General features: G+C 43.8%; 1 protein-coding gene across 1 annotated transcript in view; it reads right to left on the bottom strand.

The window, feature by feature from the left end:
• The window catches only part of Pkhd1 (PKHD1 ciliary IPT domain containing fibrocystin/polyductin), a 262,115-nt gene that overhangs the window by 148,194 nt on the left and 98,263 nt on the right, over positions 1-15,658 (bottom strand). The window contains exons 40-43 of the mRNA XM_090356513.1: positions 6,868-7,060; positions 6,232-6,389; positions 3,795-3,986; positions 665-790 (exon numbers count right to left, since the gene is read on the bottom strand). Coding sequence (XP_090212639.1) covers positions 665-790; positions 3,795-3,986; positions 6,232-6,389; positions 6,868-7,060 — 669 coding nt within the window. The remainder of the gene's footprint in view (positions 1-664; positions 791-3,794; positions 3,987-6,231; positions 6,390-6,867; positions 7,061-15,658) is intronic.

Here is a 15,658-nt window from a genome sequence, read left to right as displayed (position 1 = left end):
CTTCAGCACATTTGATGCCATTCATGAAGACACGAAACCCTGCAATACTACTTTTTTTTCTGGATATTGGCTATTTTGATTTTGTTTTTATTTTGATTATGTCTTTTTTTAATCTGTGAATCAGACAAAGAAATAAAGATCCAATGGATTTTGTAGTTCTGGGGAGTCACAGGACCAAAGAACTGGGAAACAGATCTTTCTCCTCCCTCAGTATTCAAGCTGAGTGACTCCTTCCTCCCACAGAAGGTCTCAGATGTCCTGGAAGAATAAGCTGGACTGTGCCTGGAAGCTTCTCACCCAATGAGGGAGGAATAGAAGAAAACGGAAAGACCACAAGACGACATAAGGAATGTTTAATCACTTGAGTGTCATCAACAGGCAGGCAGGCAGGCAGTACCCTTGCCAAAGCCTCGTTTATAGAGCTTTGTGTATCTTCCTGAGTTGTTTCATAGGTCTGGGTTTGGAAATGTGGAGCAATCTTGAGACAAATACTGCAGCATATTGACCATACAGCAGATGCCACTATACACTTAAGCAAGCTGCTTACAGTGATGGCTAAATTGAAACTTGAGAGTTTCAGACACCAAACAACCCATAATGGTCTGAAGGCCAAATTTTTGCTCAGGAATGATAATATGACAAGAAGTGAGTTTGCTTTACTTACCTACCAGCAGAGCATGGCCTAAAATCTTGTAGAACACGTTGCCGTCCACCCTCAGGCCCCAGGCCTCGTGCATACCGAGGCCTCTGCTGAAGGAGTCCCTCACTGTACAGCCATGAATGTAGGAACCTGGAAGGAAAGACGAAGACAGAAATTCCCTCCGGATCTTACTGCTGACTGCAGCCAAAGCAGCTACGCCATCATGGAAAGTATTTTCCCACACAGCAGACTACTGGCCCTTAAGGATAAACAAGGATGGAATCCAAATATCAAGTATGAAAACAGAGAAAATCATCTGAGAAAAGGGAAGTGCGATCAGAGCACAACATGGCCTCCTGACAGCCATCTTTGCCATAATCTCCATGGCAACATGGAGGCTGGGGTTCAGAGCGATGGAAAGTCCCCCTCACGGGTCAACTCTAGTCCTTGCAAACTGTGTCTTCCACAAGGAGGCATGGTCCTTATTTCTTGAGCTGGAAATTAATATTTATAGCTTCTGTGCAAGCACTATTTGGGGCCCACAATGATCAGTATTCCTATTCACAATTGTTAGCAAAAGCCAAGGGGTGATCTAAGGATCATGCATCTCACACTTGAATGTGTTAGGTTTATGAAACCAATGGGATGATATGTTTAGTTATGCTTAAAAGGAATAATAAATAAATATTTAGGAAAATAATAGCTCTGATTCCACATCTGGGCTCTGTACTTAATGCCCTCAAATATTATTCCACGATCTGAATCATTCAATAAATAAATACTCACTGAATTAACAATGCACTCACAAAAAGGTTTCTGTCAATCACAGATTGCATCTAAAGTAATGGCTCTATACAATTATAGGGGAGTAAATAATTCCTGTCATTTGGTCATGTAGAACCTGTCATCTCAAATACAATGCATTGTTCAAGTTCAGCACGATGCTGCTACGAAGAAACCTTTTAGCTTAGTGTGGTGGCTCACGCCTGTAATCCTAGCTACTCAGGAGGCTGAGATCTGAGGATCAAGGTTCAAAGCCAGCCTGAGCACAAAAGGACCTGAGACTCTCATCTCCATCTAACCTCCAGAAAACAGGAAGTGGGGCTTGGCTCCAGGGTAGAGTGGTAGCCTTGAGCTGAAGAGCTCAGGGACAACGCCCAGGCCCAGGGGTAGGGTGGTAGCCTTGAGCTGAAGAGCTCAGGGCCAGTACCCAGGCCGAGTTCAAACCCCATGACCCACCAAAAAAAAAAAATCTATTACGCTTCTAGTTACATGAAACTACAGCCAATAAAATTATGTACAGCCCATAACACATGAATGCATGATAAAGTAACAATTCCATTATGAGTTTATGTGTTCACTATACTCCACTTCTAACCATTATTTTAGAGTGGACTTCTACTTATAACTTTTTAATGTTTCTGTGAAGCAGTAGGCTGTACTATACCAGCAACAACCTCTTACATCTTGGGTCTATCTCCCTTGACTCTGCATCAAGAATTGGCACACAGCTAGCTAGATGCACAGGGTTCATGCCTATTTCCCCACTGCTTGGGAAGAAAACAGGAGGACTGTAGTTCCTGGCCAGCCCAGAAAAGAAACACATTGTCTCTGCCTACCCAAAGAAGCACATTTGCATTTTAACAAGGACTCGCAAATGATATCTTAATCCTATTTTTCATATAAAACTGAATCTATATAAATAGAAAAGGGTACAATTACTCTGTAGAAGTAGAAGAAGCAGGATAACTGAGTTCTGAGTATGGGAGGGTTCTCATGATGTTCAGCTGGGTAGTCACTGGGGTGTGACTACCAGACACTCATTTACTTAAAACAACCTCTGTATCTCATATGCTGCAGCATTATAAGCAACAGGCAGCCAGGCACCAATGGCGCACGCCTGGAATCCCATGAATCTCTTATCTACAATACCCAGAAACACAAAAAGCAAGAAGCGGAGGCACAGCTCATCACATCGTGTGTGTCAGGCCGAGCTCAAGAAAGGCCAGTGAGCATTCAAGGCCCTGAGTTCAAGCCCCACTGCTCGCACAAAAATAAATAAATAGATATTGATCAAATCTGTTAATTCATAAATCAGCAGCAGTAATCTAAGGAACCAGAAAGGCCCAAATGTGCTATAAACCACCCCAGTGTAATAGGAAAGGGACCACTGTCCTGCATGGCTAGTACAAATGAACAGAGAACTATCTGGAAAAGTCAAGGCAGGCATCCTTGACATGCAGATGGCCTGAAATGAAAGCCAGTGTCACGGGTTGCCTAGCAGCCTGCAATGTGGTCAGGTGAGACAGCCATTGCCTACTGAACAGCAGGCACCAGTCCAGGCTCCCTGCAGTCCTGATGTCTTGTCAGGCAAAGTGAGAGTGTGGGTGTCAGTAGTGCCAAGGGATGGGGACCAGTAGGAGTTGTAGCTATGATTCCCCCTACTTAGCCTCTGCACCCCAAATTGTCTGAATATCTGTCTAGGGTCGGGTTTCCATCCTGGATTGCTGGCCTTAGATTCCAGAACTTTTACCAGAGTCTGTGGCCCTGCTCTTTTATTCTGGTTCTGATCTTAAGAGTCTCACAAGATTGGGGAGCTTCTTGTCTCCTTCCTCTGCCTTTGTTTCTGGCCAGGGGCTGAGCACCTCCTCCTTGGTGTTCCCAAGATGGGCCCTCGGGTCTCGCCAACTCCCCACCCACTTCCCAGGCAGTCAATCCAGACAGCTTCCCGTAGAAGGCCTCCATTGTGCTGGGATTTCCAGAGGCCCGATGGCTTATCCTCTCCAAAGTCAATGTTCCTAGCTCACAGCTAATGACAGAGAGGACACACAGCAGAGGGTGGTGTGGCTCATCGCACACATGCTACCACACACAGATGTTCTCAGAGTTTACTGCTTTAGATTACCTGTCTCAAAATCGTAAGGATTATATGTTTAAAATTCAGACGTCTAGTCTTACTTGACACCAACATTAGCTCAACTCTGGGCTTTAATAAGCTGCATGAATGAACCCAACTTTGCCCTAGACTGTAAGTAATTACCCATCTCTGAACCCCTCTCCATGCCACACATTTCCCTTCAAGATCCCCTGTACACAGTGCCTGAATCATGGGACAGACAAGCGAATATAAACGCCATAGGCCTGAACCCCTTACCTCTCAGAGCTCCCACCAGAGTGATTGCGCTCGCGTGCTTGTGGAAGGCTTGCCCCACGTCCTGGAACTCGACTCCTCTCATCTGGACCAGACTGGGCCCCTCTGGGGAGGACAGGATGATGACTCTGGCCCCCAGATCCCTGGATCCTAGCACCTTCTCACTCTTGGAATACAAGCAATGCTTCAGATCATCTGAAACACAGAACGGAGTCCAGTGGACCAAAGGCACCTCAACAAATCTTCCTGTTGGTGAGGTTATGGTGGTACAATGGAGAAACCATGAACATTTATTTCATTCCTCCATCTTATTTTTATATCGATTCCTTTCTGTGGATTACCAATGACCACATCCAGTAATTATCAAGGCTAGGGCGTTACCTTTATTATTTCCAGTAACCCCTTAGGTGCCATCATTGTTGACACAACATGGCAGGTTAACCCACAGACACAACTTAAATGGATTTTTTTTTTGCCAGTCCAGGGCTTGAGCTCAGGGCCTGAGCACTGTCCTTGGACTTTCTCAAGGCTAGAGCTCTACCACTTGAGCTTCAGCACCACTTCCAGCTTTTTTCTAGGTATGTGGTACTGAGGAATCAAACCCGGGTCTTTGTGCATGCAAGACAAGCACTTTAACTGCTAGGCCAAACTCCCAGCCCCTTAAATGGATTTTATATCAATCCAAGTGATTATCAGGAAGATAATACACAGAAAATTTATCTTCTCAGAGCTGGCCCTTGTAGGGAAGAGATATGAATCCCAGGTGTTCTCACAGACTTGTTTAGTTTGAAACTGTCCTGTATAATTCCCTCTTGATAGAGCTTCATCTTGGCAAATGGAAGGCTCCAGAGCAGGAATTGACACACCTTGCACCTCTCCTTCCTAAATTGTGCCCCTGGTGAGGATAAGAACCTACTGAACCCAACACAGACAGCCACTATTGAGGCCACGTGGGGGCCGTGGAACTCAGAACGCCTCTGTGAAATAACCTCAGGATGACGAGAAAATTCTCGCCTGGCTTGATTCATTATTATCCATGTTAATGAAGCCAATCAGCAGCAATCACATCAAGCATTGTCATTCCTTAGTAAATTTCAGAGTCTGCTCCTTACCGATACTCAGAGAATGAAGAGCAGCTGTATATTTGTATCCTTTTTTGTGGTGCCAGTGGGCTGTATATTTTCAAGTGTCCAGACTTTATATTTGGGATTTAGTGAACTTATTATTCTCACACTAGAGCTCCTCCTTCCCTTCCTCCCTGCACAAACTGAGTGCTATGTTCTAATATTATGACAGTTACATTATAATTGATGAGACAGGAGCTGTTTCCCATTAGGAACTAACAGATCTGAATTATGGCAGACCGGCAGTATGATTGAACTCAACATACTGAAAAATGTAAGTGGAGAAAACTTGTGTGAGAATTACCAAGAGAATCTGAACAGAGCGAGAATCCCAGTTCACCAGAATTGCTACCGTTGTCAGTGGATTCTAACCTACTATTATCCAAAGATCTTTTGCACCTCTGGGCACGGATGACTTGAGTGGAAGGGAACGAGGTGAGAGCTTTCTGTACTACAACTCCCAACCCAACCACAACGTACACATACGCACACCTGCTCAAATGCTTGCCTCTGACATTCCTTCCCGAGTCCAGACTGGACCGCATACTGGACTCTGCTTCTGGCCGGTTCTCTCAGTCAGACTCATGCTCATCAACCTCTCACCCCGCAAACCTGCTCCTTTTCCATCTCAGTATAGAGCCTCATCATCCATCCAGAGCTCGTGCCTGGAAGTCATCCCGGACCAAAGTTGACAAATGATATCTTCACACCATGTGAAAGCCTCATAATCTACAGCCTGGGAAGCCCAAGCATAACCTACTAAACTAACCATCCCTGAAATAGATGTTTAATAGGCACGTCAGCGTGATTCAGTGCCAGCTATCCCATGAAAAGATAAATTGACATTTCTCTCCCCCCCTCACTTACCTGGAGAATGTGATAGTTCACTTGGAAAAAACAAGCACAAAAGGGGAAGAGGGGCTCAAGTCTAATCAGTAAGAACAGGCTGCTTGAGCCTAAGAGCCCGGCATTATGGTTTTCTTGAGACTCTAAGAGCCTAGAATCAAAGTGAAGACTTCATTATAGCATGTAAACTGCAGCTGTCATTCGTCTCTCTGGGTCTGAGTAGATTTTTTAACAGGACCTTTCTCCCCTTGCAGCAAAATCACTGATTCACCATTTCTCCTTGTCTCCTGTCTTTCTTTTTCACAAGGGTCTTGCCAGTGAAGGAGAGGATCAAATGTGAACAGCTCAAGAGTGTTGTAACCATCACAGAGTATCAAGGACCCCACACATGAATGAGGGCTGCCATGGGCTTAATTACACAGAAAAAGAAATCCTTTTTCTTAGGATTTTCCAACCAAACACAGCTGTACCTTGAGAAGCCCTAGCCTCCTGGCACGAGGTGAGAAGCTCCATCCTCTCCTTTGTGAGATTTCCACGGATAGAAATCTTCCTGCTAAGCAGAACTACCATGGCCTTTAAGACACGACGCTCTCCGGCCACCCACTGCTCAGTGAAGTTGTGAGAATACCTGGGAAGAAAGGGAGGAAAATGCAGCAGGGTTATCTCTCCAAACCATATTGGGACTACGCAATGATGCCATCATTTGGGGTCTGTTTCTTTCGCCTATCCATTTTTTAATTACTGTGTTTCATTATGGTTAAGTAGTTGCACAGAGAGATCAGTGCTCCCCGTGTGGGTTTATGAGCACAGTACTGCTTGATCCATGTCATCCCTCCCCTCATAATCCCCTTCACTGGTGCACTTCTGCAAAAATTAGGAACTGTGCTGATGGCTGCACTGACTGACCATTTTCTACAAGACAGAACTATTGGAGTTCTATTAAAAAAAGAAAAAGAAAAAACTTCAAAGAGTCTAAAGCTTCAAAACACCTCATGGGTATCATTTTCTTGTTGAAATGTCTGGCACTAGGTAAAAGATGAACATCCAGAGTGACACTCAGGAAGACTTCATCTTCCACGTGGAGTTAGCCAGCTGAGACCCAGTACCTCAAGGGCGACCTTAGATGGAGCTCGGCACCGTGCACAGCCTCCACTGTGACAAGCTCTTCCACGCCTGTTTCACTAATGATGGCAACTTCATCCCCACCGTGCCAGTCCACGGCATTCTCCAGAGACAGCACGGTGTGCTGGGCAGGGGCTGTTGCTCGCAGATAAGTCACAGTGACTTCCGGTAGTGGACCTACAGCATTCGAAAAAGAATTTACTCAGATTCTTACAAATTCATGAGTCTAAACATATGTTCGCTGCACAAAAGGGTTTGTGGCTGTCTTTTCACACATGTACGTATGTACTTTGATCATACTTTATTACTCCTGCTTGTCTTTCATTCACCTCTCGTTGATAAGTAATTAAAAAATGAGGTCCATTCAGGCAGAGAATTCGATGAAAGCATATCAAAAGCAAGCACCAGGATCAATATGCTAATTGGGGAGTTTTATTAAGGAAAGGGGAAGGTCGGATATTATTTTTCTTATCTATAAAAGGTAGCAATAAAAGTAGTCCAAGGTAGGGGTTGAGAGCCTGGCCTAGTGGTAGAGTGCTTGCAAGTATGCACAAAGCACGAGGTGCAATTCCTCGCTACCACATACACAGAAAACATTCAGAAGTGGTAGAGCGCTAGCCTTGAGAAAGCTCAAGAATATTGCCTAAGTTCAAGCCCCAGGACTGTCAAAAAAATAAAAATAAGTAGTCCAAGATGAACTTGTAACATATGAAAGGCAGAAATTCTCATCGGACTAAATCCATTCAGATCACAGCTCATAGCCATATTCTGACAGGGTTGCTCTGGGGAGCATCTACGGGGTCTGCCTCAGTTTTCTCCCTTATAAACAGAAATGTGTTCTTCCAGTATCAGGTTTTAGGATTCAATAAGACAATACTGTCAAGTATCTAGCTTAAACCTTCTGGAACACTGGCCCTTGATAACTATTAGTTTTCTTCTGTCCCTTTACTACACTGTGTTCTGAAAATAAGATCCTGCCAATTCTAAATTTAAACACACACACACACACACACACACACACAAAGCAGAAGCATAGTGATTAGATTCTGAAGTAGGCTGTAACAAATCCCTATGTGAAGAATTCACATAATGCAAGCAGAAACAAATCATCTGGCAGTGGCTGTTCTGAATCTTGATGGACTAAATGACCCCTTCAAATCTAACACGGAGTGTGGGGCTGGAACTCAAGGCTTAGATTTTTTTAACTCAAAGCTAGCACTCTACCCCTGGAACCATTCCTCCACTTCGGGGTTTTTTTACTGGTTAACTGGAGACCAAAGTCGCATGAACTTCTCTGCCCAGGGCTGGACACATTTCTCAGATCTCAGCGTCCTGAGAAGCTTGAGTTGCAAGTGTGAGCCACCAGAGCCCAACTCCAGAATAGAATGTTTAAGAACCATTGGAAGAAGGAAACCTTTTCATTTGTATTGCATTCGGACATACCCATCTGACTTTTTAACATCTAAATATGTTAGTATGTAACAAGAAAGCCAGCCGAGGCACAGAAGGACCTGAGACTCTTATCTCCAATTAATCTCTAGAAAATGGAAAGTGGGGGGCCAGGAGTTTGGCCTAGTGGTAGAGTACTTGTCTCACATGCACAAAGACCCAGGTTCAATTCCTCGGTACCACATACATAGAAAAAAGCCAGAGGTGGTGTTGAGGCTCAGGTGGTAGAGCTCTGGCTTTGAGAAAGTCCAAGGACAGTGCTCAGGCCCTGAGCTCAAGCCCAGGACTGAAAAAAAAAAAGAAAAAAGAAAAAGGGAAGTGGGGCCTAGCTCAAGGGTAGGGCAGTAGCCTTGAGCTGAAGAGCTTAGCGAGACAACACCCAGCCCCAGGGGTAGGGTGATAGCTTTGGGCTAAAGGGCTCAGGGACCACCCAGGCTGAGTTCAAGCCCCATGACCCACAAAAAAAATTGCTACCAAAGATTTAAGAAGGTCATCTGTCTCACAGTTTACACAGGATTTTTCTAGCAAGAGTCAAAGCAAAGATTTTTAGAGGCCTACGTAAAGCAATACTTCAGAAACCAGAGCTCCCTCCCAGCTCCTCCATCTTCCCTCAGTACATTTCCTCTCTCCTCTGCAATAGATCATAATTTACCTCTAGCCCACAGCGAGTTACTGTCCTCCCTTCTTACACAAAGTGAATTAGTAATACTTGAATCTCTAACTACAGAGGTGGCCAACAATAAATCATTTTCAAATTATTTTAAACTTTCCTCTTTATTTATTTGACTGTGTGTGTGCAGGCACTTGTTCCAATCATGTTGTTCTACACTTAGAAAGGTCTCAGGGTTAATGATATAATTTCCAAAGTTTACTCAGGCAATAATTTTATCTGTAAAAAAAAAAACTACAGAGTTCAAAATTTCTAATTATAGGGTAGGTGAAAATTAAGACATAAATCATCCCCAAAGAAAATAATTTTAATTTTATTCCTTGTTTGTGTATCTTAACCTTTGAGAACTATAAAATGAAATAAAGTTTACTTGCATGGATATGTCATGTGTGAGTTTCTCTCACTTGGTCTGGGTTGTCTGCACAGAAAAATTTCTATCAAGCACAGGGAGAATGTCCACTGAAACTTGTGACCAGTTGTGCCCAATATTGGGTCAATTCACCACAGACATCTATGTTATATGTACCAACATGCAAGCCACGTGTGGCAAAACCAAAGGAGAGACAACGAAAGTTATTTCTCAATTAACCATTCTCCTAGATAAGGGTCATGTCAGAATGAATGAGTAAAATCAGACAATCTTTAAAGTGTTGTTTATATTTCAACATAAACTTCTGGCCTTTCAAACATTCACAGAGCCACCAGAATATAGAAAAATTATTTGATCATTTTCCTATAAGGAAAAAGTAGATCATACATTGTTTTTCTACAGGTCATAGATAAACTGCGTAGACACAGAGGCAAATAACCTGTATGCTTTTGAGAACAGCATACCTTTATATTTCTACTCTGATATAAAGAGCAATAGGGTTCTATTTCTTCATTATTTTAAGGAAGTAGTCCTTCTCTCAACCTTTGCCTCTCTATCTATCTTTCTCATTCTCCCACCCTTCTTCCATTCTGTTATTTACTTGGAATACAGATTTATGTCCTACAAAATAAAACAAGACAGAGGACAGTTAGTGAATTGAGAGTGTGTCGGCCACAAACATTTTCTTTCTCTCTCTGCACATGTGGTAAGAACAGTACTCTGGAACTCTGTAATTATAGATACATGACATTGAAATGCTTGAACAATAATTTGTAGTAAAGACAATCATGAGTAGAAGACATTAGTGGGAGTAAATAATAGTTTGCTGGCTAACAGGTCAACATTAAAAGCCCAATGTGGTTAAACATTTTATTAAACTACAAGTTAAAAGCATAGACTTTTGTCATTTAAGCATAGTTGTAAAGCTTTTTAAACTGTATTTGTGGGATAGAAAAGAAGAAGCTATCCAGCCTGGGGTACAGGGAGGTCTATGAAGAACAATGATCCACAAAAGAAACGTGCTTGATTCCTGTCAGGAAAGGAAGTCACACCCCCATCGCCTGTGTGGCAGTTAAATAATGTTAGATAGAAATGCATCTAGATCAACACTGATCGGGTACAGTTAATGCATACTGATTTCCCCAGGCCAGGAATTACATTACTCATTTAGTTCCCTGCTCCCAACTGCTGGAGCTAGAGGTACAGCCTACACTCAACTATACAGAGTTGCTTTTGACCGATAAATGAATAGCCATGGGCCTTAAGGACTCCGGCGTGAACATAGTTGAGAGTCATATGTTAATCTACTAAAATTGCCTTGTTGAAGAATGTTGAGAAATTGACTGACCACTGGGGAAAGACAGAGAACTGATTTCTAAACTACATCAAAGGAAATTCATGATGGACTAAACATGCAGCCAGCAACCTTTTCCTCTAAGGAGACAGAGGGTGAGGATACTAGGTCTGCAGGCCAGGTTACCACAGTTGCAACTACACCTTTCTACTGCTCATGCACAACGTGGCTGTGTGCAGTACCTAAACAAAGAGGCAGTGCTGTGCTTCCATAAAATTCCATTAACGAAAGCAAAGAAGGAATCATAACTTACCAACTCTGTGAAATGTCCATGTTTTATTTAAGTCAAAGAAAGAAAGAAAAAGATTGTGTAGACCCACATAGAAAAGGGTTTCTGAACACAGACTTAAACACAAAACTATCATAAAGGAATAATACTTGTAGCTGTGCTATCACAGAGACTATAAAGTTCAATAAAACACTGAAAGATAATTAACAAGCAGAAGTAAAAAGGTCATTTGTGCCTGTCATCAAGAAAGTTACAAACAGAAACATAAGGGCTAAAGCTGGATGTCAGATCCCAAAGTAGCCAGGAAGAAAACTTGAAATTGAGAAGATGGTTCCAGAGATCTGAAAGAGTCGTCTTTGGTGCATTCCTGCAAAATACCAGCTATCCGTACACAGGCCCGAAGCATCCTTGTGTGTGTCTCAAGGCCATGAGGAGAATGGAATAAGCTCCAGTTGTCCACCCTTCCCGCTGCCATCTCATCATCTAAATGACATAAACGACCATCAGGCCCAACCTGCCCCCACAGAGCTGTGTGAAAAGGGTAGAAAGAATGGGAGCGAATGGGAACGCTCTTTGAACATTATCAAGTGCCAGGATCTATGTAAAATCTAATTCTAACAAATAGTGAACAGAATACCCAGTTCTTTTGGTACTCAGGCTATTAATAGGTTTGCTTTGATGGTGCATGTGGAAGAACTGTCTTTGAAGAGGAAAAAAAAAAAATCACAGGATTCCGCCTGTGTAGCTTTCCATTTATTTAACAAAGTTTAATTTCTTTTGATATTCAAAAATATAAAAGATATAAAATATTAGGTAGTTAATAAGCTATACGCAGGTAACTGCTAGAGGCGAAAGGCAAGGGAGATCGGGGGAAAAGGCAGAAGGTGTAGGCAGGAACCACCTACACTAATAGACAGTGTAGCAGAACTTAGATTGAAATTTGGATTTTGTCATAGGATGAACAGGGAGCCAGGAAGAATGTTGGAGCAACAGCATGACAAAACAGATTTCTGTCTGAACAGAATGGCTTTGGCCTCCGGGAAAATGATGAGTCAAAAAGGGATGGACCCGGGAAACAAGAGCTAACTTAGAAAGCTCACACCACAGTCCAGGCAGGAGTAGAAGTTAGCCTGGACTCCAGTGAGAAGTAGGGGAGAAGGGTGGCTGCTAAATTAGCCCCAAATTAAAGTTCACAAGCTCTTGTGAAGGATGAAGTATCAAATGTAGAGAGGAAGGTCTCATAAATGCCAGCCCAGGTTTCCAGCTGACAGATCACTGGAAAACAAACCACAACCTCCCACCCTTTCTTATCTAAAAGAGAGGTGATCTCACCCAATCAAAGCTGCAGACAGACAAGACAATGGCGATAAGGCGCATTTACAGCGTAGTTGTGCTTTTGGTTTGGTATTTTGTTTTTGGTTTTGCTTTTTTGTAACCTGCCACTGTAGCTAGAACTCCATGTCTTCTTCTGCTTACCCTGGGTAACAGCACCACAAAAATACTTTCGTATTATTGCCAGAGGTAGAAACTAGCACAGAGGTTGGACGGACGGCTCAGACCCCAGCAGTCCACTCTCCTGCTCCGTCATCCAGAAGAGGATGAGTGAGCGCTGCACGCATGCTGGAGCAAGGCTGAACTCATCTGCATAAGACGCATTTTGCCCCGCCCTAAAGGAAAGAGAAAGCTACAGAAATGTACAAGAAAAGACGGGCCAGGCGCTGCTGGCTCACGCGTGTGATCCAGCCTACTCAAGGAGGCTGAGATCTAAGTATCCCAGCTCCGAAACCAGCTGAGGAAGGAAAACTTCTGTGAGATTCTTATCTCCAGCTGCCCAGCCAAAGGGCTCCTCACCCACCCTCAAGTCAAGCAGCAAGCTCTAGGCAGGGACGTGTGGCCACTGTGTGTGACCTATCCTATCACTCCTGCCACTCACAGGAGATCAAAAAGGATAAGATGCAAATGGGGACAAAATCAAATTGGAGGCTCTTTCCACCTGACTGATGCCAAAACAAATATTTCTCAGAAGTGAACTATGAGCCTAGGTTCTATTTTAGGCAGTCAGGATTTGTCGTAAACATAGAAGTTTAAAAAAAAAAAAAACAAGAAAATCTTTGTGACAAATACAATAGCCAAGATAAATAACCCAAAGGTAATGGCTTGGCTTACAGGAGGGATGGAAAATGGTGCTGGTGAGAATGTGGAGATTTTCTCAGACATCGGGCACCTGAGTCAAGAACCCCAATTCTGCCTCCCCGAGGAAGACACAGTTTGACTAGAAGGCAAAACCAACCCAGGGATAGCAGAGCCAAGAGTTACACCAGAAGTCTAATGACTTCGTTAGAGCACCTGGACTCAGTTGTGCCTGACATTGTTTTCAATTACATGAGCCTATAAATGCCCCTTTTTTGTTGTTGCTTGAATAGGGGTTTCTGTCACTCGCAACCAAAAAGACTTGAGTAATGCCAATACTTTCCATTAAATATAGGAACTTGAAGTACCTCACAATGTGTTTCTAAGTGGAGTTCCTGCTGTACTCGAACTATTGAATAGCTAGAATTCATTTCTAATTAGCAGTATACATTTACATGTAAACACTTAAAACTAAAAGACCTTAAAAACAGCATGTTGACTTGACTCTGTTGGAGGATCTGTCCTTAAAGTGCAGGTTCCAGTAATTTAGAGAATCCTTTCTTACAGATGGATCTTATGTCACTGTCCAGACTCAAATGCCAGCAGATGGTGCTTACCATTGGCATTTAGGGAATTTTCCTGAAGCATCATCAGAGCATAGAAAAATTCCCAGTGTGGCCTTTCATTACCGATGTTGGTTATATTCTGAAAGACAGATGGCCAAGAACTAGTAAAAGAAAGAAAAGGTAGGGGCCGGAAGTGTGGCCTAGTGGTAGAGTGCTTGCCTGGCATGCATGAAGACCCAGGTTCGATTCCTCGGTACCACGCACATAGAAAAAAGCCAGAAGTGGTGCTGTGGCTCAAGTGGTAGAGAAAACCCAAGGCTTGAGAAAACCCAAGGACAGTGCTCAAGCCCTGAGTTCAAGCCCAGGACTAGCAAAAAAAGGGGGGGGGGACTTGAGAGGGGCCTGGCAATGCTTACCCACCCTGGGAGCCACGAGCAGCTCTAAGATCACTAAGCAGGACTTCCTGAGGCCCTCTGTGGGGTCGGCGTGTCTTGCAGGCCTCAGGGCCTCAGTGCCTTTGGTGGTAGAGAACACATGTTCGTGTAAAGTCAGGAGCATGACCACAGGAACAATCAACAAGTAGGAAATGAGGGCAAGGCCAAGGCACGCAGAGCCCCTGACAGAGGAGAGTGGTCCCTGGAGCCCTCCACCTCAGAGGCCAGCACATCCCAACCACGGCTCCCACTGGGCTCCTGTCCCCTAAACCAGACAATGTGACAATTCTCAAGCTGTCTATCTAAAGCCACAGAAGTGCCGTGCGTGTCCAAAGAGAACCCATATAGGCTAGCCGACAGGAATGAGACCCTGCGAAAAGAAAAAGGAAATTCATATAGTACAGGCCAATGATGACCTGGTTGAGTTTTTTAGAAAGTAACGTTATATTAAAGGTAACAACAATGAGTTGATTTCTGGAACCATATAAACTGTTATTGCTTGGCTGCAAACGTTTCTGTTTGTAGAACATCCCCTCCACACACACCACCACCAGCCAATCCAGGGACCATTTTGTAAGACACTATGTGAAATAGCCTGACTAGTAATGTACCCCAGTCGTGGCCTAACCCACGGCACGATGCCGTAGTTAAAGACAGACAGCCTTCTGCTTTTCAGCAACTACGCTAAGGATACCCAGAACAATGCCTGTAAAAACAGAACTGAAATACAGCGCTGGTACTTTTCACATGAAAACACATTTTCTCATTTAGACCACTCTTCTACATTTACCTCTACAAAACTCATAATGTTCCTGCCAAACACACTTTCTCCTCAACCATGCCCCACATCCTAGATTCTTTTCAGAAATTTCCAATGATGCCCAATGCTTAACTCGTGTGATTTCTTAAAAAGGACAAAGAGAGTCATCTAGTCAAGGCCATAAGACTGCTTTTTGTTCCTCTCTTAAGAAACTGTCAGACAAATTTCTCAGGGAGGAACTGGAAATGAAAGGTGAGACATTGATAAATTTCCCTGCCGAATGATCAATAAAAACTCCCCATCCTGCTCCCACACCCACGGCAGAAGCAAGAGCCATAATTACATTGTCAAAAATTCCAGTTGCCCAGCCTGACAGCCACCCCTCGAAAAGTGACAGGTGATTGGCACACAGTTCAGGGTGGTGGAGCTGGATTGGCAGACAGGGCGAGGGCAACAAGCCAGAGTGAAATTTCCAAACCCCAGCCCTCCACACTGGAGATATCCAGAGACTTGCCTTGTGCACCTACTGCAGTGGGGACAAAACAACCTGCACTCCACCTGAATGTTGGAACACGTCTGGTCCACTCACAAACAGAAAAAAAAGGAAAGACATCATCGCTCGTGGGGGGGGGGTTGCAGGTGTGCATGTTTGAGCATGTGAGAATTTCTCTGCAACTCCAGCCCTCTTGGTGATTGCTGAGCGGCAAGCCCTGATTGTACAGTGACTTTAATCTAGGAAGGGTATCAGCCAGCACAGGCGCGTCATCAAGGACAATCGTGATCTGGCAGGACAGAGTCATACGTGTGATTCTA

This window comes from Megascapheus bottae, chromosome 22, assembly GCF_031878675.1.
Source record: "Megascapheus bottae isolate mThoBot1 chromosome 22, mThoBot2.hap1, whole genome shotgun sequence".
In the NCBI taxonomy this organism is placed as follows: domain Eukaryota; kingdom Metazoa; phylum Chordata; class Mammalia; order Rodentia; family Geomyidae; genus Megascapheus; species Megascapheus bottae.
This window is presented reverse-complemented; position numbering and strand designations above follow the sequence as displayed.